The sequence below is a fragment of the Cryptotermes secundus genome, unplaced genomic scaffold, assembly GCF_002891405.2.
Source record: "Cryptotermes secundus unplaced genomic scaffold, Csec_1.0 scaffold391, whole genome shotgun sequence".
In the NCBI taxonomy this organism is placed as follows: domain Eukaryota; kingdom Metazoa; phylum Arthropoda; class Insecta; order Blattodea; family Kalotermitidae; genus Cryptotermes; species Cryptotermes secundus.
Window position 1 is genome coordinate 766,566 of NW_019737394.1, and position 21,406 is coordinate 787,971.

At 42.3% G+C, this 21,406-nt stretch overlaps 1 protein-coding gene across 4 annotated transcripts in view; it reads right to left on the reverse strand.

Moving 5' to 3' along the window:
• LOC111870337 (receptor-type guanylate cyclase Gyc76C) overlaps nt 1-21,406 on the reverse strand; it is a 240,603-nt gene that overhangs the window by 158,812 nt on the left and 60,385 nt on the right. For 3 of the 4 annotated variants that reach the window (XM_033753787.1, XM_033753784.1, XM_033753785.1), the window contains exon 2: nt 17,424-17,797. In XM_033753787.1, the coding sequence (XP_033609678.1) occupies nt 17,424-17,777 (354 nt within the window). In that variant the 5' untranslated portion in view covers nt 17,778-17,797. Of the gene's footprint in view, nt 1-17,423; nt 17,798-20,263; nt 20,319-21,406 lie in introns of those variants that run through there. The other variant, XM_033753786.1, reaches the window with a different exon arrangement.

Sequence of the window (21,406 nt, forward strand, 5' to 3'; positions counted from 1 at the left end):
ATTTTTTAATCAACTAGCTTGAGAAGACTAAACGTAATGGTGCGAAACTTTGAGCGAACATAGACCCTGAGAGTCGAACCGGACTCTCCCGAAATGTTACACCGCCGTACTACAGCTCTCATGTCTATCCGATGAAATTTGTTGTCAGTAGGAATGTTACAACTTATGCCAACTCTATACAGTAGGTACTGTAGAACGAGAAGCTAACTACATTGTCGACACAGTGTAACGTACTCTCAAATACTGAAGCTGTGGGAATGTTTACACGCTCGACAGAGCTCAGCTCCACTCTTGTTTATACTACTGGGTAACATATACCATGTTCTTGATCCAGAAATATGGCTGCAATCAAAATGAATACAGATAAATTTCTTGTGACGCCAAGAAACGTGGAGTGCAAACCCTGGCAGCGAACCAATGACATGTCAAGTATCTTTAGCAGGACATTTAACGGGCTCAGAGTGGGTTGGACATTTAATTCGGGTCCAAGCTCCTATGTACAGGTCAACAGAACGGGGGGGGGGGCCTTCCAGCCGGAAGATTAAATTTTGAATTACCTGATAAATAAGATAATTTATAACAGTTGCATAAATGAATATGCGAAAAAGGGATCGCTTCTGTCTCTCTGTTTCTCATTACTTTTCATCCACAATACTAATTAACAGTTTTCGATTAAGCGCAGCGTAGAGGGATCTATGCTAAAATCATTACATTTTATTTTACAACTACATTTCAAATAAAAGATCACTGATCCTATGATAGAACAGGTCATTGAATCGTACAAAAAATGGCAACATAATATTTAACTCGGATTACTAAATTTCTGAATTTGTCTAACACCCATTTGTTCACAAAGAATCCAGCATTTCGGAGTCTGAATATTTTTCCGTCATCGGGCAAGAAGTACCGGGGGCATCTGTGTCCGTTGCGTCGGTTCTGTCACCGATACAGAATCCGAAACGTCGTGTTCTTCAGACACTTTAGACGACAAACAAAGTGCAGAAGCCGAACAATACCAAACGAAATACTGTAAACCAGTAGCCTTGATAGCTCAGTCGGTATAGCGACTGGCTACAAACTGGTCACCCGGGGGGGTGGACCTCGAGTCTCGGTAGGTTCAAGATATGCATGTCTCCACGTAATCCAGACCGATTCTGTATCCCAGGCAGCCTCCTATCCAATGTGTATAGGGGTTCTTTCTCCAGGGGTAAAACTGCCGAGGCAGGAAGCTGAGAACTCAGTTCCAACTACTGTGGTACTGTGGAAGTCAAGAACACATGGCTCTATACATCCACTCCCCCATACGTCTTCATGGCATGGTGCTTAATTAGTTAAGCACATAGAAAATCGTATCTCAGTACCTTATCACTTTGCAAATTGTTGTGGTGTCAGATAATCAAAATATCATGTTACAGAGTAATGCCAGGCTGCCATAGATTAACTCCGGTTTACGGTCTACCATTTTTAGCACCCTTCAGTACTAATTGAAAATTGTTTCTTGGTTCGGTGAATATTTGAGGAAATATTTTCTGCTTGTGCAGTATGATTAGTATTGCTGTAATATCTGTAGTTAAATGATGGCTTAAGTCCAGCGAGGGGTGAAAACACCGAAGGAAGGATTCGAAAACAAATGTAGTTGTGTGTAGAACACAGTTAAGACTTATTTGCTAAAGGCTGCATTCCATAAGGCAGAACTTCCAGATGGAAGCCTCACCCCCTTCCGAGAGCACACAACGTGTATTCACAATCGGGAATTCAACATGAATGTAAGCAGATTTAAGTAACCATCCCAATAACAAGCTAAGTGCCTAAATAAAGGCACGATATAATAATGAAATGATTATTTCACAAATCATTTCCCAGCGTCCAACGCACTGGTTTTGCAGTAACGCTGTAGACCTGAGTAAGCTCGGGAAGCGGTTTGGTTCGAATATCAGACGGGACACACGCTATTCGTGGTTTTCCTCGGCGTCTCCGGGCAAACTCGGGGACACTACTAGGCCATTGTCGTTTCCAATTCGTCATTCTTCCTACAATTCGAAGCCAAGCAATCCAGAACCTACAGCAGCGTAAGATCCGTATATGTAATGCAACCATGACATGAGCGCTCCGAAACTGTTTAAATTTTCATTGGATTTTTCAAATGATCTAATCCTTCCAGCCACACTATGGCCCTGTGGTCGACTCAGACAGAAATGAGTACCAGGAACCTTCCTACGGGATAACGGGAGGCTGGCGTGTAAGGCCGACAACCTCATCGCTGTGAGCCGATTGTCTGGAAAATGTGGGAACCTCGACGTCTCACAACCCTATGGTCCACCACGGCCTCTTACAGGGATAACCTTTACTTTTGCCTTTTTAAAGCCTATCTTTTCTAAGACCCAGGGCACGTTACACATTGTGTAGGCAACCTTACGGAAGAAAAGTTCCGTGTAAGTGTGTCTGAATATCCCAGTGACGCGTGAATCTTGAAATTGTGTTGAAAATACAGAGTGATTCTAAATTACTGTCAAGGTTTCCGTTTATATGCCGCGGAAACACCGACAACGATTTAGAATCTCCCTATAGTTTCTAGCAGCGTTCTAATGATGACGTAACAGTCTACGTCACTAACTGGAGATGAGGCACTGGCGTCCCCATTGTAGATGGAGTATAAATCAGGGCGGACAATATTGCGGTTGTCCTGTCCCCGTCCACGTGTCCTGTTGCCAAGAACATGCACATGTATGGACTGGACTGATTATCCACATCCCCAAAACTCAGGGCTACAAATTATGGCCCTGAATACCGTTATGATGAGTCGGACTTTTATTTGCGAACAAAACGTCACTTCTTTCTAGATGGCTTCTATTCAAATTGTGGTCTTCCTACATTACTCCCACGAGACGAATTTGAAGGACTTTTTAATGGAACTAACAAAGGATGGTTTGGAGTGCCATAAACTAGCCCCGGTTGTCGACCCTAAATCACCCATTACATACATATATTTATATCACAGGCTCCAGTTGGGGAGGGTGGGGGGGGGGCTATATACACGCTGCTATAAAATTCAGAACTTAGAGAGAGCAGAGGAAAACAAAACCCGCTCCAAGTTCCGGTGATATGTCCAATTTGTTGGAAGTGATTTGCTCCGTGTTATTCAGTACCTGTTGTAACATAACGGTTGAAAAGACCTGAATAGTCAATGAATAAACATGTTTCCACGATAACCAAACCACGTGACCGCAGCAACGGATACACGCGCAACAATATAAAAGTTGCTGGAAGCAGTTTTTTTTCTTTTGGGTTCAGCCTGAGTCTATATAACTATCGTTCAAGTGGCTAAGATAGGCATGATCTGCTTTGAAAAACTTGTAATGACAGGGGACTTGTATATAATGCAAAAGCATGAATTTTCAATAACATGCCACATGTGCGGTGCGTACACTTGACGAAAGGCCAAGCGTATTCATAAGAGGTAAAACTCATCTTCTCGTCAGAGAGGCCTATTACCGCAAGAGATCAGTTAAAAAAATTCTCTGGTCGTGAATCTGAAGGGGCTTGATACCAAGATGAATTGATTGGTGGTAAACCGCCAGTCGTAAAATAACTTTCACTTTGTCTTAAGCTGCCGTTGTAGCATAAGATACGTAAGGTAGGCATGATCTGCTCTGTAAAGCCTGTACTGACAGAGGGCTTGTATATAGTGCAAAAGGAAGCATTTTCAATAACATGCTATAAGTGCGATATTTACGCTTGTCACAAAGCACAATAGACCACTGTAGGTCGCGGCACAAGGGCCGAGAAGGCCCACCCCTTATACATTCATACATACGCTTGACACATGCGAAACCGATTCATAAAATTCCATCTTCTGCTCATGGATCTAGACGAGATTACAGCAAGAGTGACCAGCAATTTAACCGACCGACTGATTTGGTTGGGTGAGTTGAAATTTGTAGCTGTGAGAAGTGAGAAGTTGGTAGCTGAGGCCGGGGACAGTTCGGGAACCCAGAGTAAGTGGAACGCCAGCCGTTGTCAGCCGCTACCAAGCAACGACTAGTGAAGACTGAGAAGACTTCATACGTGCTATAGTTACAGTGATCTTTGGAGTGTATAACTCAGTGAGACTAGCAGTTATTTGTAGTTACGAGTGTTGCGTGTCCAATGAATCCAGTTACCAATCCAAACCTCGTCTCTAGTCACACTCAATCACGTGACACTATTATCAGTACCTACAGAATAAACACGAAACACTGAAACAAAGACTGCTCGCTCGTTCGTGATCTAATATATAAGTTATATTCCTGTAAGACATTAAGACTCGACAGTTAACCGGAAATTTCTCAATTCAGTGCTGCCATCTGAAACAGAAATTTTATATATCCGTATACAGGGACATCAATACCTTTTGAATGAGAAGTATTTGGATTTCGAAGGATTTAGACTGAAGAAGTTATGGTATAATGAAAACACTATATCTTAGAATCTGCTTGGAAGGATAAGTCCATGACGTTTCCAAGGACCGTACTGCCTCCATCTTCATGGTAGAAAATTAAGCCTAGCAAGAAGCATGTGGCAATTGCTTCGCTAAATTCTATCCACAGTCACGATTCTGAGGAGTTCAAATCCAGCATACTGGCATTGTATTCGGCACACTTCACAACTCCAAACTGAGAAGAAATGGAAACAGATATTTGTTAGCAATAATGTGATATATACATGTATATGTGTGTGTGTGCATTTTTTTTTTGTCTCCACCTTATCGTGGTGAGGGGGTCTGAGTATGCCAAGGACCCTGAGAGCTATACCAGCGGTAGCGTAGCTACTGGCAGGGCCTCCCTTGCCGGACAGATCAAAGGGTAGGCATCAGACGAAGAGAGACACCAAAAACCAAAAACTGATGCCGGAAGCAGCGTCATCAGCAGCGACTTGAAGCACAGAGCAAATGATGCTCGAGATGGTTCAAGTTCGTATAGCAACAGACGTGACCAGAGTGGTTTGAACGGCTGTTGTACTGCGATGTGGAAAGCAAATGGAAAAACTACCACCTTACCACTTTTCCTGGAAAGTCTCTTTCCAAAAACAGAGACACCATGTATGCGAACCAGAAGACGTAAGAAGATGCTGGATGACCTTGGGGACAGAAGAGGATATTCTCATTTGAAGGAGAAAGCTCTAGATCGCATTAAGTGGAGGAACTGTTTTGGAAGAGACTGTGGACCTGTCGTCTCACAGATTAGTGATGAATGAATGTGATATGCGATCCTATCTCATCTAGACGTTTATATATCCACGATTTTGCTTTGCTCATCAGAGCGCTCGGTGATCAAAATTAATTAGTAAATACCGACTTATTGGAACGTGACTTGAGACCCGACACGTGGATAAACGTAAAAAAGGTAGAGTTATCCCTGTGACAGGGCATGGAGGCCCATAGGGCTGCGAGACATCTTCTATACAGTCAGCTCACAGATGGTAACGAGCTTAAGTAAATTTATTACCGTAAGAGGCAGTGGAAGCCCAAAGGATTCTAAGACATCGAGGTTCCCACATTTTCTAGACAGTTGGCTCACAGATGGAGGTGAAGTTAAGTAGAGCTATACATGTAACAGGCAGTGGAGGCCCATAGGTTTGTGATTTTTCTCTGGTTGATCAGAACTTTTGCTTTGTTGAGCACCTTGAAATACCTTGGCGAGGGGGCGGAGTCATTCTGTATGAAACTTGTACAACAATACCACCTGATAGCCACTTAATTTCCCTCTCCACGTTTACGGTTTATTTCTTTCCGTTCTCGTTCGGTGTTGAAGAAAAGATTAGGTTATCGCCAAAACCCTGATTTTGAAACTCATCACCACTTGTATTTGTTTCGTCCATGTTGCTTCCAAAAAAGTAGGAGAGAGAGGGTTTGTTGACCCTCGTCTCAAAGAATGATCAATTATTCCAAATGTATTTATAAACATTTGTGGCTAAGTCCTTTTCCCAACAGTCTCATAACAATGTTCCCTTTGTAACGTGCGCGTTGAAGCCAGTTTCTTCTCCTCTTGACAGCATGACAACCTGCTTCCCATCCTGTTACTATACGTCCCAGAACTTCTGAAAGACACATTCTTGGTCTTCCTCTGTGGGTGTGCCAACGTCATCACGCCCCCCCCCCTTAACACCATCTTGTGAGCAGCAATTCGTTGCCTGGTTCCTCTTGGCATGTTCATGTATTCTCTCCTGTTTACTATTTTAGGTTAAGAATGACCGAACATCTCGTCATTAAGAGGATTGGGTTTTCTTTTTCCTTTTCTAGAAATTTGTCTCTTTATCCCTGTGAAGATCAAATGCTGTTTTCTAACAGTGCCATCTTTCTAAATGGTTCTGACGATGTTGTATAACACTCAGAATTATTGGGCTTTTGAGCTTTTTACATCATCCGGTGTTCTAAAGACTAGAAAACATGACGTTTCCGAAACTGGATCTGTTTCCGTCCTCAGGTGAGAGGGGAAAACATCTACTTATTGGGTCCCCTAGAGAGCGCTAACCTCAATCACTGGGCAACCCCCGTCAGATTCACACAGCTAGTTTTTTTTTTTCCATTTCTTTGCATTGGTGATCATGCACTTGGTTTTGTCGGCAAGGTTTGTAGCACAAATTTCTATCTCTTTTCCATCATAGTTCCACGCATGCGCGTGCTCTATCATAATTTGTATTGCACATTTTCTTGTTATCTCCAGCCGAATTAGCCTGGTCTCATAATTAAATAGCTGTGTGAATCTGACAGGGGTTGTCCAGGGATTGAGGTTAGCGCTCTCGAAGGGACGCAACTGAGGTGTCATCGACCCCCCTCACCTGAGTGCGGAAACAGACCCAGTTTCCGAAACGTCGTGTTTTATAGTCTTTAGAATAACGGACGATGGGAGGAGTCCAAAGCCCCAGTAATTCCGAGTACCATCTTTATTCAGAATTTACATGAAAATGTTGTCTTGCACACCCATTTCGTATGCACAGTGCACCTCAGTGACTAGGCCGTCTCACGCGTAACATTTCCGTCCTTTCTAAATAAAAGTATTCAGTTTGATTTGTTTCATTCTGGTCCGTCACACTAACAATTATAAATACAAACCACTCCGTCCAATGTGACATATAAGTTTTTAATACGTTAAAACTTACATGTCACATTGGACGGAGTGGTTTGTATTTATAAGTATTCAGTTGTTCGGTTTTGTTTATTGGAGAGTCAATTTTAAATTAGTATAACATTATTAAAATAATATAAACTGACAATATTTCAGACTGTAAAACGGCAGAAGAACGTAATATTTTAGTAAGGTAAAAAGATGAAGCTATCTCTCCTAGAGACTATGGAGGTCCATAGCATTGTGAGACGTCGAGGCTCCCACATTTTCTAGACAATCGGCTCACAGCGGTGAGGTTGTCAGCCTTAAGCGCCGCCACCCTTTATCCCCAGAAAAATTCCTGGTACTCATTTCTGATAGAGGCTGAGTCGCCTCCAGGACCTTAATGCGGCTGCTAGAATTAGGTCAATTGAAAAGTCTAATGATCTCGTCGGGAATCGAACCCGCGACTTTCCGGCTTATAACATAGTGCGTCAATCAACTGCGCTACCGCGTGTCACTGATATTTTAGTAAACAAATGAAAAAAAAACAGATGATTTTTTTTTCGTATGTGATAATCTGTCATAAGCTTTTTAACACTATTATAGCAACGAAAAGTTCACAGAAGTACACATTTCCTTCACAACTCCCAAATGCCTGCATGAAATTCGTTGGCCCCAGAAGCACACAACATCTGCCACAGGCAAGAGCAACCAACCCAAGCAACAGCTGGCAACGCGTGTCCTCCGAGTGTCATATGAAAAAAACGTATAAAAACGCGTGCCCCGTTTTCTTATTTCTTTTAACATCTCACATTATATATCACAGGAATTCTGGTCTTTCCTTCCCAGAATATTCTTATAAATTGGATTTCCGCAATTCCTACTTCGCTGTCTTATGAGAAGCAAAGGTAAAAAGGCAAAGTCGTCCCCAGTGCTTAACTAAGTAAGCACTATGCCATGAAGGTGTCTGGGGGACTGGATGTACAGATCCACGTTTTCTAGACTTTGGCGCTATTTGAAGATGAGTGGGCAGCTTCATGCCCGGTCGCTTTGCCCCCAGTTCTTATTGGATAGGAGGCTGGGTGAACCCCAGAACTGCTCTGGAAAACATGGAGAAAATTCTTGCTCCTACCGGGACTTGAACTCCGACCCCCCGGTCATCCAGCCCGTAGCCAGTTGCTATACCGACTGCGCTATCCTGGCTCCAAAAATCAGACCCTTAAGAGTTTCTATATTACAAGTTCATTCAGTGCCTAACCTGCACGCTGTCCCTGTGACTAACATCCGATTTCATTTCAACAGACTGTACTGTAAGAACAGAGGGGGGAGGAGGCGAAACAAAATCTTCATAAATTTCGTTAGGAGCCTCAATGTCCCAGCATGTGCAGTGTGTACACATCTCCAATCCACAGGGAAGGCGGAGAGGGTGGAGGGAGGAGGGAAGTAAGCCAACGGAAATGTATTTTTTAGAGCGCTCTTCTATCTCGAGCAGTGTAGGACAATCAGCAAGAAAACCTTAAAGAAATTAAATGTAAGTTTGGATGAAAATATACTAGCTCTGGCCATGCCATAGATCAGGCTGGCTTCCCGCCTTGGAGGGCCTGGCTCGATCCTAAGCCAGTTAATGTTGGATTTGTGGTAGACGAAGCGGCACTGCGGCAGGTTATCTCTGAGAACTTCGGTTTCCCTTGTCAACTCTCATTCCACCGACTGTTGCAAGCCCAACATCTACCATCCGGGGCTGGTAGAGTAGGCCAAATAGTGACCGACGTACCAAGTAGACTCAGTCTCACTCCTATACCACGAAATTGAAGACAAATATTTTGCTTACATCCAACCGTGGAGAATAGGTTGTCCGACCCTTATGGAAAATAAAAAATCTGACGGCGCCCATGTCAACATCTGAAATTGGGGTTCTGATGGTAGATTCGAAACCTGATGCAGTACAGTTGCATAGACGGATGTGCCGAGTGGTTTACTCACTTTGCCGACAGCTTCGTGCTAATTTGTCACTTGGTTTAATCTTCGACTAAGAAAATGGAGGCAATATATTCTTCTGAAACGTCGGTAGATTTCTGAATACACAGCGTTACAACCAATAAAACTCTATTCGGCATAGCCACCACTACAAGGACATCAATCCAACAGACCTGACAAAATTCGATTTGTGTTTCGTGCGATGCTGGACACTGAATCAGTACTGTTGCATGCCTGCTGAAAGCCAGAACTGTGAAGCCACAAGAGATAGTAGTTGCTAGGGAACAGCTCTGCAAACACGTCCGTTTCTAGGCAATGACTCAGTGGCCGTAAGGTGATCGCCGCAACAGACACGCACACAAGAACAAAAGAAACCTTGGAAGCGGCCTTTTCTGTGAGGTCCTTGCCGAGGCTACGTAACGAAGACTAACTGACATTTCGAGAGTTGAGAGAACATCTGCATTTACATGTGCTGTAGTTACACTAATGTTTGAAGTGTGTGACTCAGTGAAACTGTCGTAGTTATTTGTTGTTACGAGTTGTTTAAGGTTTCAATAAATCAGATTAGAAATCCAATCCCCGTATATCGTCACTAATCATGAGACATCTAGGCATAATTCTGCAATTCCAAGAACTCACAGTGTAGATCCCGATTACCAAGTTTAATACAAATCATCTGTGAAGCTTTGCACATAACGTTGGCGGGTAAACAGACGGACAGGGAGACCCTAACTCTTCTCCTCTGTGCGTTGACTTCGCTCGCTTTGCTGCAAGAAACGCATTAAGTCACTGCGTTTGATGAAGCATTAGGCACGACAGTTGAGTGCCGAGTTGAAATCCCAGTTTATTGCCCTACGCAGCGCCTAACGGTGATATTATACCAGTCTCTGCCAAAGTGTCCTCAAGCTTGCAAAATCTCCACATTTTGAGCTTTATTTATGACCGGGTTTTGGGGCTGACATTCTTCACCTCAGGAAGCTGATTCCCGCACAACCGGGTTAAGATTTACGCCTCCGTCCGGACATAAATCTTCTGCTTACAGTGCGCCATGGGAGATAACATCCCAAAGGCACAAGTGCTGTGTTCACCTTTTTATGCAGATAAAAGGAAAAATTGTTCCTGCATTTAACTAATTAAGTACTACGCTACGAAGGAGTATGTGGGAGTGGATGTACACATCCATGTTTTCTTGGTCTCGGCACTAGCTGCAGGTGAGTGGTGAGCTTCACGCCCTTGCCGTTTTACCCTCTGAGAAAAAGCCTTCTATACCTATGGGATAGGAGGCTGGGTCTGGACGAAGTGGAGAAGAGAAAATTCTTGAAACAAACAAGACTCGAGCTCCGACCGCTCGGCTGTCCAGTCCGTAGCCAGTCGCTATACCGACTGCCCCATCCCTGCTCTCTCTCTATACCGATACTATGAAATAAACGTTAACTTAACATACAATATTCATGTTCAGAAAAATAATTATGAAGCCACTAATTTAAACCATCGAACTGATGAATAAATGCAACTGAAATGTACTAGCCTTCTGCGATATGTCTCGTAGTCTTGCGGAGATGTACCGACATTTCGGAGGAACGTACCGTCTCAGTCTTTAACCTCCCCAGAATATAGAACTGTTCATAATAACCTCTGTGAAACACCAAATCCGAAGTCTCTACAAGTCTCAGTCTTTAACCTCCCCAGAAGATAGAACTGTTCATAATCACCTCTATGAAACATCAAATCCTACAAGTCTCTATTAGTGTGGGGAACATTGTACTGAATTTCCCTGTGCTATATGTCGACAGCACAAGGGGCTTATTGTTTCCGAAGTTTGTCACTGACAAACATTAGCGTGAACAGAAAGGCAGGGCAGCTGGAGGGAGAACAGTGAAGTGCGCTGGAGGCGGAAGAGTAACAATTCAAGGGAGCAAATCGATCTCCTGGACTTGATTCGGAGGCCTCGGTAGGCCTTTCAGTCAGAGCTGTGGCTACTGCGCGGTGCAGTTTCCTGGCTCAAGTCCCTCAACATAAGAAACAGCACATCACAAAAACGGCGATGGTGAGGCAGGATGTGACAAGGCTACCAGCATTCACAGAGCTTGGTCTCTTTCCTTTGACGCGAGAAATCACTGTGCGTATCAATAAATCAGTGCAAAGACATTGCACATAATCTCTCGTATAAAAGGGACCTTGAGTACGTAACGTTGGAAACGAAATCAGTTTCTGTTCGGTACCCCTGTATTTTCTTTCGCCTAGGTCGTTTATACAAAGAAACCGTCCATGTCCAAGGCTTATTGAGAATTCTCGTTACAAGCTTTATTAGCCCCACGCACAACCTCCAAGCAGAAGAGCCAAACTATGTTGGCTGTCCGAGACTGCTTACTCAATATATTCGCAGCTTCCCTCCAAAACTGGAGGGCGTCCCCTCCATCCGCAACCTGAGGACGCGCCATGCCGTGGTGACAGGGGACCCACGGAAAATGGTGGGATGTCATACATAATACTAAGAGGTCGCTGGTGTGATATCGTCGTTCTGAATGTTCATTTCCCAACAGAAGATAAAATTGATGATATAAAGGACAGGTTCTAAAAACTAGAACATGTATTTGATAAATTCCCAAAGTACTTGTGAAAATTTTGTTAGGAGATTTCAGTGTCAAAGTAGATAGGGAAGATATTTTCAAATGAAGGACTGAAAATGAGGGTATGCACGAAAATGGTAATGATAATGAAGTTTTCCATATCCAAAAATCTTACTGTCAAAAGTCAAGGCTCCCACATCGCAATATTCATAAATTTAATTACATATCTCCTGATGGGAATATACACATTCAGATTGGCCACTTTTGATAGACAGGAGACGGCACTCAAGTATACTTGATGTCCGATAATACAGGGCAGCAGATTGTGATACTGACCACTGCCTGGTGGTGGTAAAGGTTAGGGAAAGACTGGCAGTGAGCAAACAAACAACACACAGATTTCATATGGAGAGGTTCAAACTCAAGAAATTAAATGAGATAGAGGATAAAGAGCAGTATTGTGTTATCTCAAATAGGTTTGCAGCTTTGGAAAACTTGGAAACTGAGGTGGATGTTAATAAAGTTTTGGAAACTATTAGAGAGAATATAAAAATGTCTGCCAAAGAGAGTCTAGGTTATTATGAACCGAAGAAGCATAAGCCATGGTTCGATGAAGGATGCTCAAAATTATTACATCAAAGAAAGCAGGCCAAATTGCAAAGGTTACAGGATCCAAGCGAGTTAAATGGGGATAATCTGAACAATATAAGACGTGAAACCAGCAGGCATTTCAGGAGCAAAAAGAGGGAATATCTGAAAGACAAAATTGATGAGCTTGCAACGAAAAGTAAGAACAAGAACATTAGAGACCTGTATACAGGAATAAATGACTTTGAGAATGGTGATCTTCCTTACCTGATCCTAGACATTTAGATGTTGAAAGTGCTATTAAAAATTGAAAAAATATAAATCTCCAGGTAGTTCCGGCAGAATTTGTCCAAGCAGGGGGCAAAATATTACGTTCTAAGATCCATAAGCTAATTACTTCTATTTTACGTAAGGAAAAATTGCCTGATCAGTAGAAGGAGTCTATTATTGTATCAGTTCACAAGAAGGGTGATAAAACTGACTGTAGTAATTATAGGGGGATATCACTGCTATCAACTTCATACAAAATTTAACCAATATTCTTCTCTCAAGGTTAAGTCCATATGTAGATGAAGTTATTGGGGATCATCAGTGTGGGTTTCGACGTAACAGATCAACTACAGATCAGATCTTTTGCATTTGTTAGATATTTGAGAAAAAAGAAGGGAGTACAATGAGACAGTACATCAGCTATTCGTAGGCATCAAGAAAGCCTATGATTCAATTAGGAGGGAAGTATTGTACAATATTCTGAGAGATTTGGGGATACCCATGAAACTAGTCAGGCTGATTAAAATATGTTTAAAAGAAATGTACTGTTAAGTACATATAGGTAAGCATTAGTCTGATAAATTTGCTATCCAGAATGGTCTAAAACAAGGAGATGCTTTATCGCTACTCCTTTTCAACTTTGCTTTAGAATATTCCATTAGGAATGTCAAGGAAAACCAGTTTGGACTGAAATTAAACGGGGCACATCAGCTTTTGGCCTATGCTGATGATGTGAATCTATTGGGTGACAATATAGATATCATAAAGAAAAACTCTAAAACTAACTAAACTCCGAGGCTTGAGTCCGCAAGCGAACTATACCTACCGAGCGGCCGCCGCTTGTCGGCGAAGTTAGTGCCACCTTTAGCGGATAAAGGTCACGTGTCAACGAATTCCCACGGCCGTTAATTTCGGGTTTCTAGACCGGAGCCGCTATTTAGCTGAAATAGCTCCTCAGTTATCCTGAAGAGGCTGAGTGAACCCCGTTCCAGACCCATTACTTCTCAGAAAATAATGTAGCGCCGGGAATCGAACCCGGCCCTCTGGATCCGTAGCCAGGAACTCTGACCACTAGACCACAAAGACGGTATAAAGAAAAACTCACAAACTTCAATTGAAGCAAGTAAAGAGGTTGGCCTAAAAGTAAACATACATAAAACTAAGTTCATGCTGCTGTCTCGTCACCAAAATGCAGGGAAAAATCATGACATAAAGATAAGAAACAGATGTTCTGAAAATGTGGTACAGTTCAGCTATTTGGGTACAACGATAACAGATCGAAACCTGATTCAGGAGGAAGTTAAGAGGAGATTGAACTCCGGTAAAGCTTGCTACCATTCAGTCCAGAACCTTTTGTCTTCCCGTCTGCTGACCAAAAACATAAAGCAAAGTATAAAAAAAAAAGCTCTAATTTTGCTTGTGGTTCCATAAGTATGTGAAACTTGGTCTCTGACATTTAGGGAGGAATATAGACTGTTGGTGTTTCCGAACAGAGTGCTGAAGACAATATTTGGACCGTGGAGAGATGACGTGACATAAAGTTGGAGAAAATGAGGAGCTTCTTAACTTCTATTCATCACTCAGTATAATTAGAATGATCAAGTCAAGGAGGATGAGGTGGGCAGGGCATATGACACGAATGGGAGAGAAGAGGAATGCATATGGGGTATTGGTGGGAAAACCAGAAGGAAAGAGACTATTGGGAATGCCATGGCATAGGCGGGTGGACAATATTAAAATATTTCTTAGAGAGACAGAATGGGATGGAGTCGATTGGATTGATCTGGCTCTGGATAGGGACCAGTGGACGGCTCTTGTGAACACGGTAATGAACCTTCGGGTTCCATAAAATGCTGGGAAATTCTTGAGTAGCTGCAGATTTGGCCTCTCCTCAGGAAGGACTCAGCTCCATAAGTAAGTAATATGCAGGCCAGGCCATTCACACGTAGAGTAAGAATTGTTTAAATATTTCGCATACATCTGAGCGATCACGATCACCTAATATTCTGAAATAAACACTTCACAAAAATCACCCAGAACTTTTAAATTAAGTGTACAGACTAAACACGACGGTCAGGGCAGTTTTATAGGAAATTAACATTTCGCGCTTGCGCACCGTGTGTGCCTCCTGTTATGTTCCTGAAGATACAGTCGAAGCAGCTAATTTCATTGAGACGAACTTCATCACCGACAGAAATTTAATCGAAATCATTAAAATAGTTCTCCAGAAAATAAGCAGTATTTTTTTGTGTGTGTGCATCTGATGGAGCTAGAAAATTCGTATTTACCAGGTACAAACATATTGTGGCGTATAGGGTTCCGTCATAGCTCAAGAGGTTAGTCGCTGGCTTCCCACCGCGGAGTCCCGGGTTCGATCCCGGGGTCTGGTCAAGTGGGATTTGTGGTGGAAAAAGTGACTCTGGGGCGGGTTTTCTCCGAGTACTTCGGTTTCCCCTGCCAACCTTCATTCCACCAAATTCTCCATCATCATAATCACCCGGAGCAGGCTACAATAGGCCAATGAGTGGCCGCCGGGCCGAGTGGACCCAGTCGGACTCCACCCCCCACTAAGGGAATTAAAAAAAATTGTGGCCTATAGACCAATTTCTAAGGCTTGGCTCCGCAAATATAAGCCTTTGACAGGTAATGCTCGTACGCAGCAATATAGGAGGTGTCACGATAGGTTGAGCGTACAGCCGTTGTTGGGTAGCTCTCGCAGCATACGCATGCGGATTTACGTCACACCATAAAAGAATAACCGATACAGGCCGTGTTCTCTGTGGGTCATCTCCAAGGTTACATGACTCGACCGACTGTCTTGTATTCAGCGATAGACTTATGGACCCTGAGGCTCATCTTACATTGAATGGACGGAATATCCATTTTGTCAATCTTGTAAAATATCTCGGTGTAATCTTCGATAAGATAATTACATGGAGATTGAACATAGAAATGATTGAAGCTAAGGGCTTCGGAACATTTATTAGAATCTACTCCTTATTCAAAAGTGAGCGTTTAAGCTCCTACCTGGAACTAACCCTCCACAAGACACTGATCAGATCATCAATGACTTACGCTTGTCCCGCCTGGGAATCAGTGGCGGCCACGTATCCTCAAAATTGCAGCGCATGCAAAACAAAGTTCTGCGCACCACTGCAAATTTTCCAAAGTGCACAACAGTCCGAGATTTGCACACATCTTTCAACCTTCCTTATGTATACAACTATACAACAAAATTCTGCAGGAAACAAATACACAATCATGAGAATGAATATATTCGTGGTACAGGACAATTTGAAGACAGACATAGGAAATATAAGAGGCTTAAACTCGGCTGTGGTCCAGTTTACGACTGTTCAAGTGACTAAGCTGCCGTTGTAACAGAAGATACGCAAGATAGGAGTGATCTGCTCTGCAAAGCCTGTACTGACAGAGGACTTGTGTGTAATGCAAAAGGAAGAATTTTCAATAACACTTTATATCTGCGAAATATACACTTGACGAAAGGCCAAGTATATTCATAAGACACATAGCCATTTTCTTGTCAGAGTGGATGTTACACAAGGGCTATTACCGCAAGAGTTCAATTGAAATAAATTTCTGGCCGTGGTTCTGAAGGGGTCTGAAGCCAAAACGAACTAATTGGCGGTAAACTGCCAGCCGTAAAGTAACTATGACTTTGTTCTGCGAGTGAGTGAAGTGCAGTTGGAGGTTCAGCTGTGGTGTGCTAACGAGGGGGACAACGGAAGCGGAAGAATCTCCATTGCTAAGATTGTTACCAGAAAACGTCTAGTGAAGGTATTGCAGAGTAATAGCCATTGTTAAGAGCTGTTGGCAAGCAACGACTAATGAAAGCAGACTGAGAAAACTTGGGGTGGAGTGATTTGTAGTGTGGAAGTCAGGAATTGTCTTACAGTTATTTGTAGTTACGACCTGCAAGTGGTCAATAAATATATTGACCAATCGAAACCGCTTCTATAGTCACTAAATCACGTGACACTATGATCGATGAACTATGGAATGTCGAATATGAATAAAATGCGTCCAACCGTTCGGGCTCATGCCAGGTGAACATACATACATACATACATACATACATACATCCAGCAACATTACAAATGTAACTAAATCGCTTTTGTAGGGGATGAAAATATGTAAATCTCTCAAAATGTGGAGATAAAATTCCTTACGCTTAAAACAACTATTCATACATATTATACAGAGTGTCCCAGGAGAAAAGGTAAATATTTTGGGAGGTCATAATATTGGCCATTCTAAGCAAAAAAGTGTATATGTACATGTATCCTATTCCGAACTTTTTCCGAAATGGAGCTATTTCACTCTACAGTACACTGTACACTGTACAGACGAGCAACACGCCATGTCCTCACATGAATCGCGAAGTCTATTGATGTTGACGGCGGAATTTTCGAAAATGTATTGTACTAGGTAAACTTTACCAACTTTGCCACTTGAACAATAAAGACAGGTATTAGAAACAGTATGTAATACGAGTATATCTGTCTTATCAACAGTTTTGGAACTGTACAGTGAAATGACTCTAACACAGAAACCGTTCGGAATGGGACAAATATACAGTACATCCCGGTACATACACACTTTTGCTTAGAAACCTTACCGCCATCTATGAGCCGATTGACTAGAAAATTTGGGAACCTAAACTTTCACAACCCTATGGGCCTCCACAGCCTATTACAGGGATAACTTTACCTACTTACTTACTTTACTTTTATGACCCATACTATGACTTCCCAAAATTCTGACCTTTGCTCCTGGGACATTCTTATATAAGAAAGTAAAAAGACATACATTTAAAATACGTTAACTCTACAATCCGTCAATTTATTGGCATGACAGTGTACTTCGTTTTCTCTGGAATGCACTTCCCTCTGCCCAAACTTGCTGCACTTACATACGAGATCATTGGCAGGTTGAACGCGGCAGCCATGCGCGCCTCTGTGACGCAAGTCTCCTGCGGACCGATGTAGGCAGCCACATTCTGCGTCCACAGGTCGGCCGTGCGCGCGATGCTGGCCAGTTCCTCGCCGCGCGTCTCGGCCACCAGGAACTGCAGGCGATGTCCACGAGCCCCCATCGGCCCAGCGTTCAGTTCCGCCACTGCCAGCGAGATGGCGCCGGAGATGCTGAGGCCGGGACGCACGTACTCTTGGTCACCCGGGCGGCGTTGAGACCCTGTCAGGTAGCCGAGTGTGAAGACGTCGCCACCGGCCAGAGGAAGGACCAGCAGAGCCAATAGGAGCCACATGCCCCGGTCCAGTCTTCTACCTGCAGCACAAGACGAAATTAGTAAAACTCGGAATTACATACGACAGATAAGGAAGCCGAAAATGAACAGAGAGAAATGGGATGAAGTATTAAGAAGAGAAGTCGGAGGAAAAAATATAATAATGTGACACGCAGTCCCGTTGCTAGGTAATGACTATCTAAAAGCGGCCGTTACTAGGTAATGGCCACAACACACGCACCCAGCAATAGAAGAACTGTTGGACGCGGTGCTCTCTCTCTCTGAGGTCTGTGTCGAGTCTATGTAACTAGGAGCAGCTGCGATTATGAGTCTTGAGACCAACTAGGATGTTGGTGTGAGATGGTCGTCAGCCTTGGAGTCAATGGAGTGGAGCGAGTCGGTTGGTGAGTGAGTAAGTCAGAGGACTGCTGGGGTTCAGTCCTCGTGAAGTTTCGCTGTGAAAAGTTGGTAGCTGAGGCACGGGGACAGTTCTGGAACCCAGAGGAAGTGGAACGTCCGCCGCTGAAAACCGTTACCAGGCAACGACTGGAGAAGGCTCAGCAGGCTGGGAAGAATTAGGTTTATGCTGTAGTGAATTGTAATGTGTGTGAATTATAATTCACACTTTCAGATCGTAACTACAAGTAACTGTAGCGCCATTGATAATTATCAATGGCGCTACAGTTACTTGTAGTTACGATCTGAAAGTGTTCAATAAACCCAATTACCAACCCAAACACCGTATATACTCGTAATATCTCATACACGTGACAATAAGAATAAGGTGAAGTGGCAGGAGAATGGAAGATAACGGGGAACAAGAAACTGCAGGAGGAGGATGACGGAATGAGGGAAAGAGGCCAATAGAAAAATCCAGTGACCTCATGGGGAATCGAACCGGCGGCCTTATATTAAATTCCGAAGGCATTCCCCTCTGCCACACGTCTATTTCTGTCAAATATCTAACTTAAGGCAGGACGGGAAGTCGCCGATTGTCTCTGCCAAGCAGCAAAGCCAGATACAAATATTCCCTTGGCCACGTAACACGCAGTTTCTTATGCACGTGGCATGACCTCCGCTAACTAGCACTTCAACGTATACACGTGTGAAGTCACATATATCAGTCTGTAGCTCATTTAAATGCACTCCATCTTGCCAGATGTCTCAAGTGAATGTTCACGGGTCTGTTTACGCCGCTGCCGATAGCAAGATTATACGGATTCAAATGGTCGGATAACAGATGGTCCAACTGGAAATTATTTGGAAGAAAGCGGAGGTGATCTAATCGGGGTAACATGGCGGTATCTTCCTGCAGGAACTAAGGAGAAAATATTGAACACCTCAGTCAGGCCAGCAGGTGTTTCGGCGGAAATTGGAACCCAGCCTTTCCCATCAGACACAGGTCGATGTCTATTGAATATGAATATTCTAGCTGAACAGTAACTTACGGAGACCGTCAGTCTCGTGCTAACGACATCTTCCGTAAGATAACAGAGAGCCCTGTTTCTAACCGTGCGTCAAATATTAATTATATATTTATATAACCTTCAACACAACAAATAAGTAATAAACTCATAACCACATTTGTGTCGATTGAGTTAGAATGTTAGAATTACGCGACATGTTCCAGCTCACTTGGAGCTATCATCAGGCGATACAGTGTTTAAATTCGTAAAATACTGAATTGTAATTATAATTACTGCCGGTCACGGTAGCCGAGCGATCTAAGGCACGTACTGTCTTCGCTCGCTTGGAAACTAGGATCGTGGGTTCAAATTCCACTCAGGGCATGGATGTTTAGTTTGTGTGTGTGTGTGTGTGTGTTTGTGTGTGTACAGGTTTGTGACGAGCTGATCACCCGCCCAAGGAGTCCTACAGAATGTGTAAGATCTAGAAAAACCGAAGTGAACGGAGAAGTTCATGGAGGTAGGCCTAGGCCCATTGGGGCTGTAGTGCCAAAGAAAAAAAAACATAATTACTGTGGATCCATATTACAAATTATGATATACAATTATTTATAAAATAAAACAATTTAATTTATATCGTTATTTGCATAGGTCAACTAAGTTTTATATTTTGCTTATATTAAATTAGTGTCTCTTCGTGGTGCTAATCTCATTATATTATGGAAACAGTGCGTTATCCTATATCTCAATACCAAATAACCTGTTTTGAATTATACTTAGGTAATGTCTTGTTGTCTCTGATGCTGTTATGCTGTTTTCTTGTCTTCGCTGCCTGAAACGTAGTTTATTCAGTCATAAATTTATTATTTTAAATAACTCATTTTGTATTTTATTATTTGTTTACAATATAGTTTAACCATACATTATTATATAAACTATATCTCGTTTATCCATGAATTATATATTTGACTGGTCGATTCGTCTGTATCAAATGAATTATTATCTATGATTTAAATTTGATGCTTATTAGTCATTTCTTTTATTGTTTTTATTAATATTAATTATATTATTATTAGTATACGAACATTAATTTCTACTTACTCTTAAGCGCTCTTAAGTTTCTATTATACTGTTTACATAACTGTTTCTTGTTCCGTTGTTTATGACGCACTGTCGCTAACTGCGCAACGATATTATGTATTAGTGATCGTGGGATGGGAGAGTGAAGGGGTAAGGAGGCAGGGGGAGGTATGGAGATATGAGGTAAAGTGGGTGGGGTTATGGAAAGGGGTTGGTGCGATTAGTATTTCCTAAGTTGGGTATGATGCTATTATATCCCTCTGCTAATGTGTCATTCAATTGTGCACCATTTTTAGTGGCTTCATATAATCGTATTTAGCCTTTCGTAGGCATTTAGCAGTTGACCTTTCTCTGTGTGTAACATTTTCATTGTGTTCTCCGTCGTATCGTTTTCGTGAGCTGTGTCTATTATACTCGTATGTTGGGCAAATTTTGAATACTGAATGTTAAATAATAATAATTATTATTTACAACAAAATATATCAGAAATAAAGGACTCCCAAAACAAACGTCGAACAAGAAAGAAAATGGATAGCATTTACGTGCTTCGGAGCAGAAACAAGAGCAAACACGAAGTTATTTAGAAATACAAAAAAAAAAAAATGGAATAGAATGCAGAAATAGAAACAAAAAAAAACACCACATGAGAGTGAAGAAATATACTACAGGCAGATTTAACTTAAGTGATATATATCAATTGCAATGTAAGGAATACCCAGGAAGATATATAGGTCAAACAGGCCGGTCATTCAAAAGAAGATACAGAGAACACATCAGGGATATAAAAAGTAATAGCCAATAATAAAAAATTTCCCAGCATATAACAGATACAGGTCATGAATACGACACAACGGAGAACATAATGAAAATGTTACATAGAATAAAGGTCAGAAGTTAAATGCCTACGAAAGACTCTATATATTTGAAGCCATTAAAAAAGGTATACAATTCAATGACACATTAACAGGGGAATATAACACGATATATGACATAATAATAGCATCATACCCGACTTAGAAAATATTAATCGCACCAACCGCTTCTCACACACCCCACCCACTTTACCTCATGTCTCCACACCTCCCTCGGTCTCCTTCCCCCCTCACTCTCCAGTCCATAGATCACTGATACGTAATATAGATCATATCGATGCTCAGTGAGCGA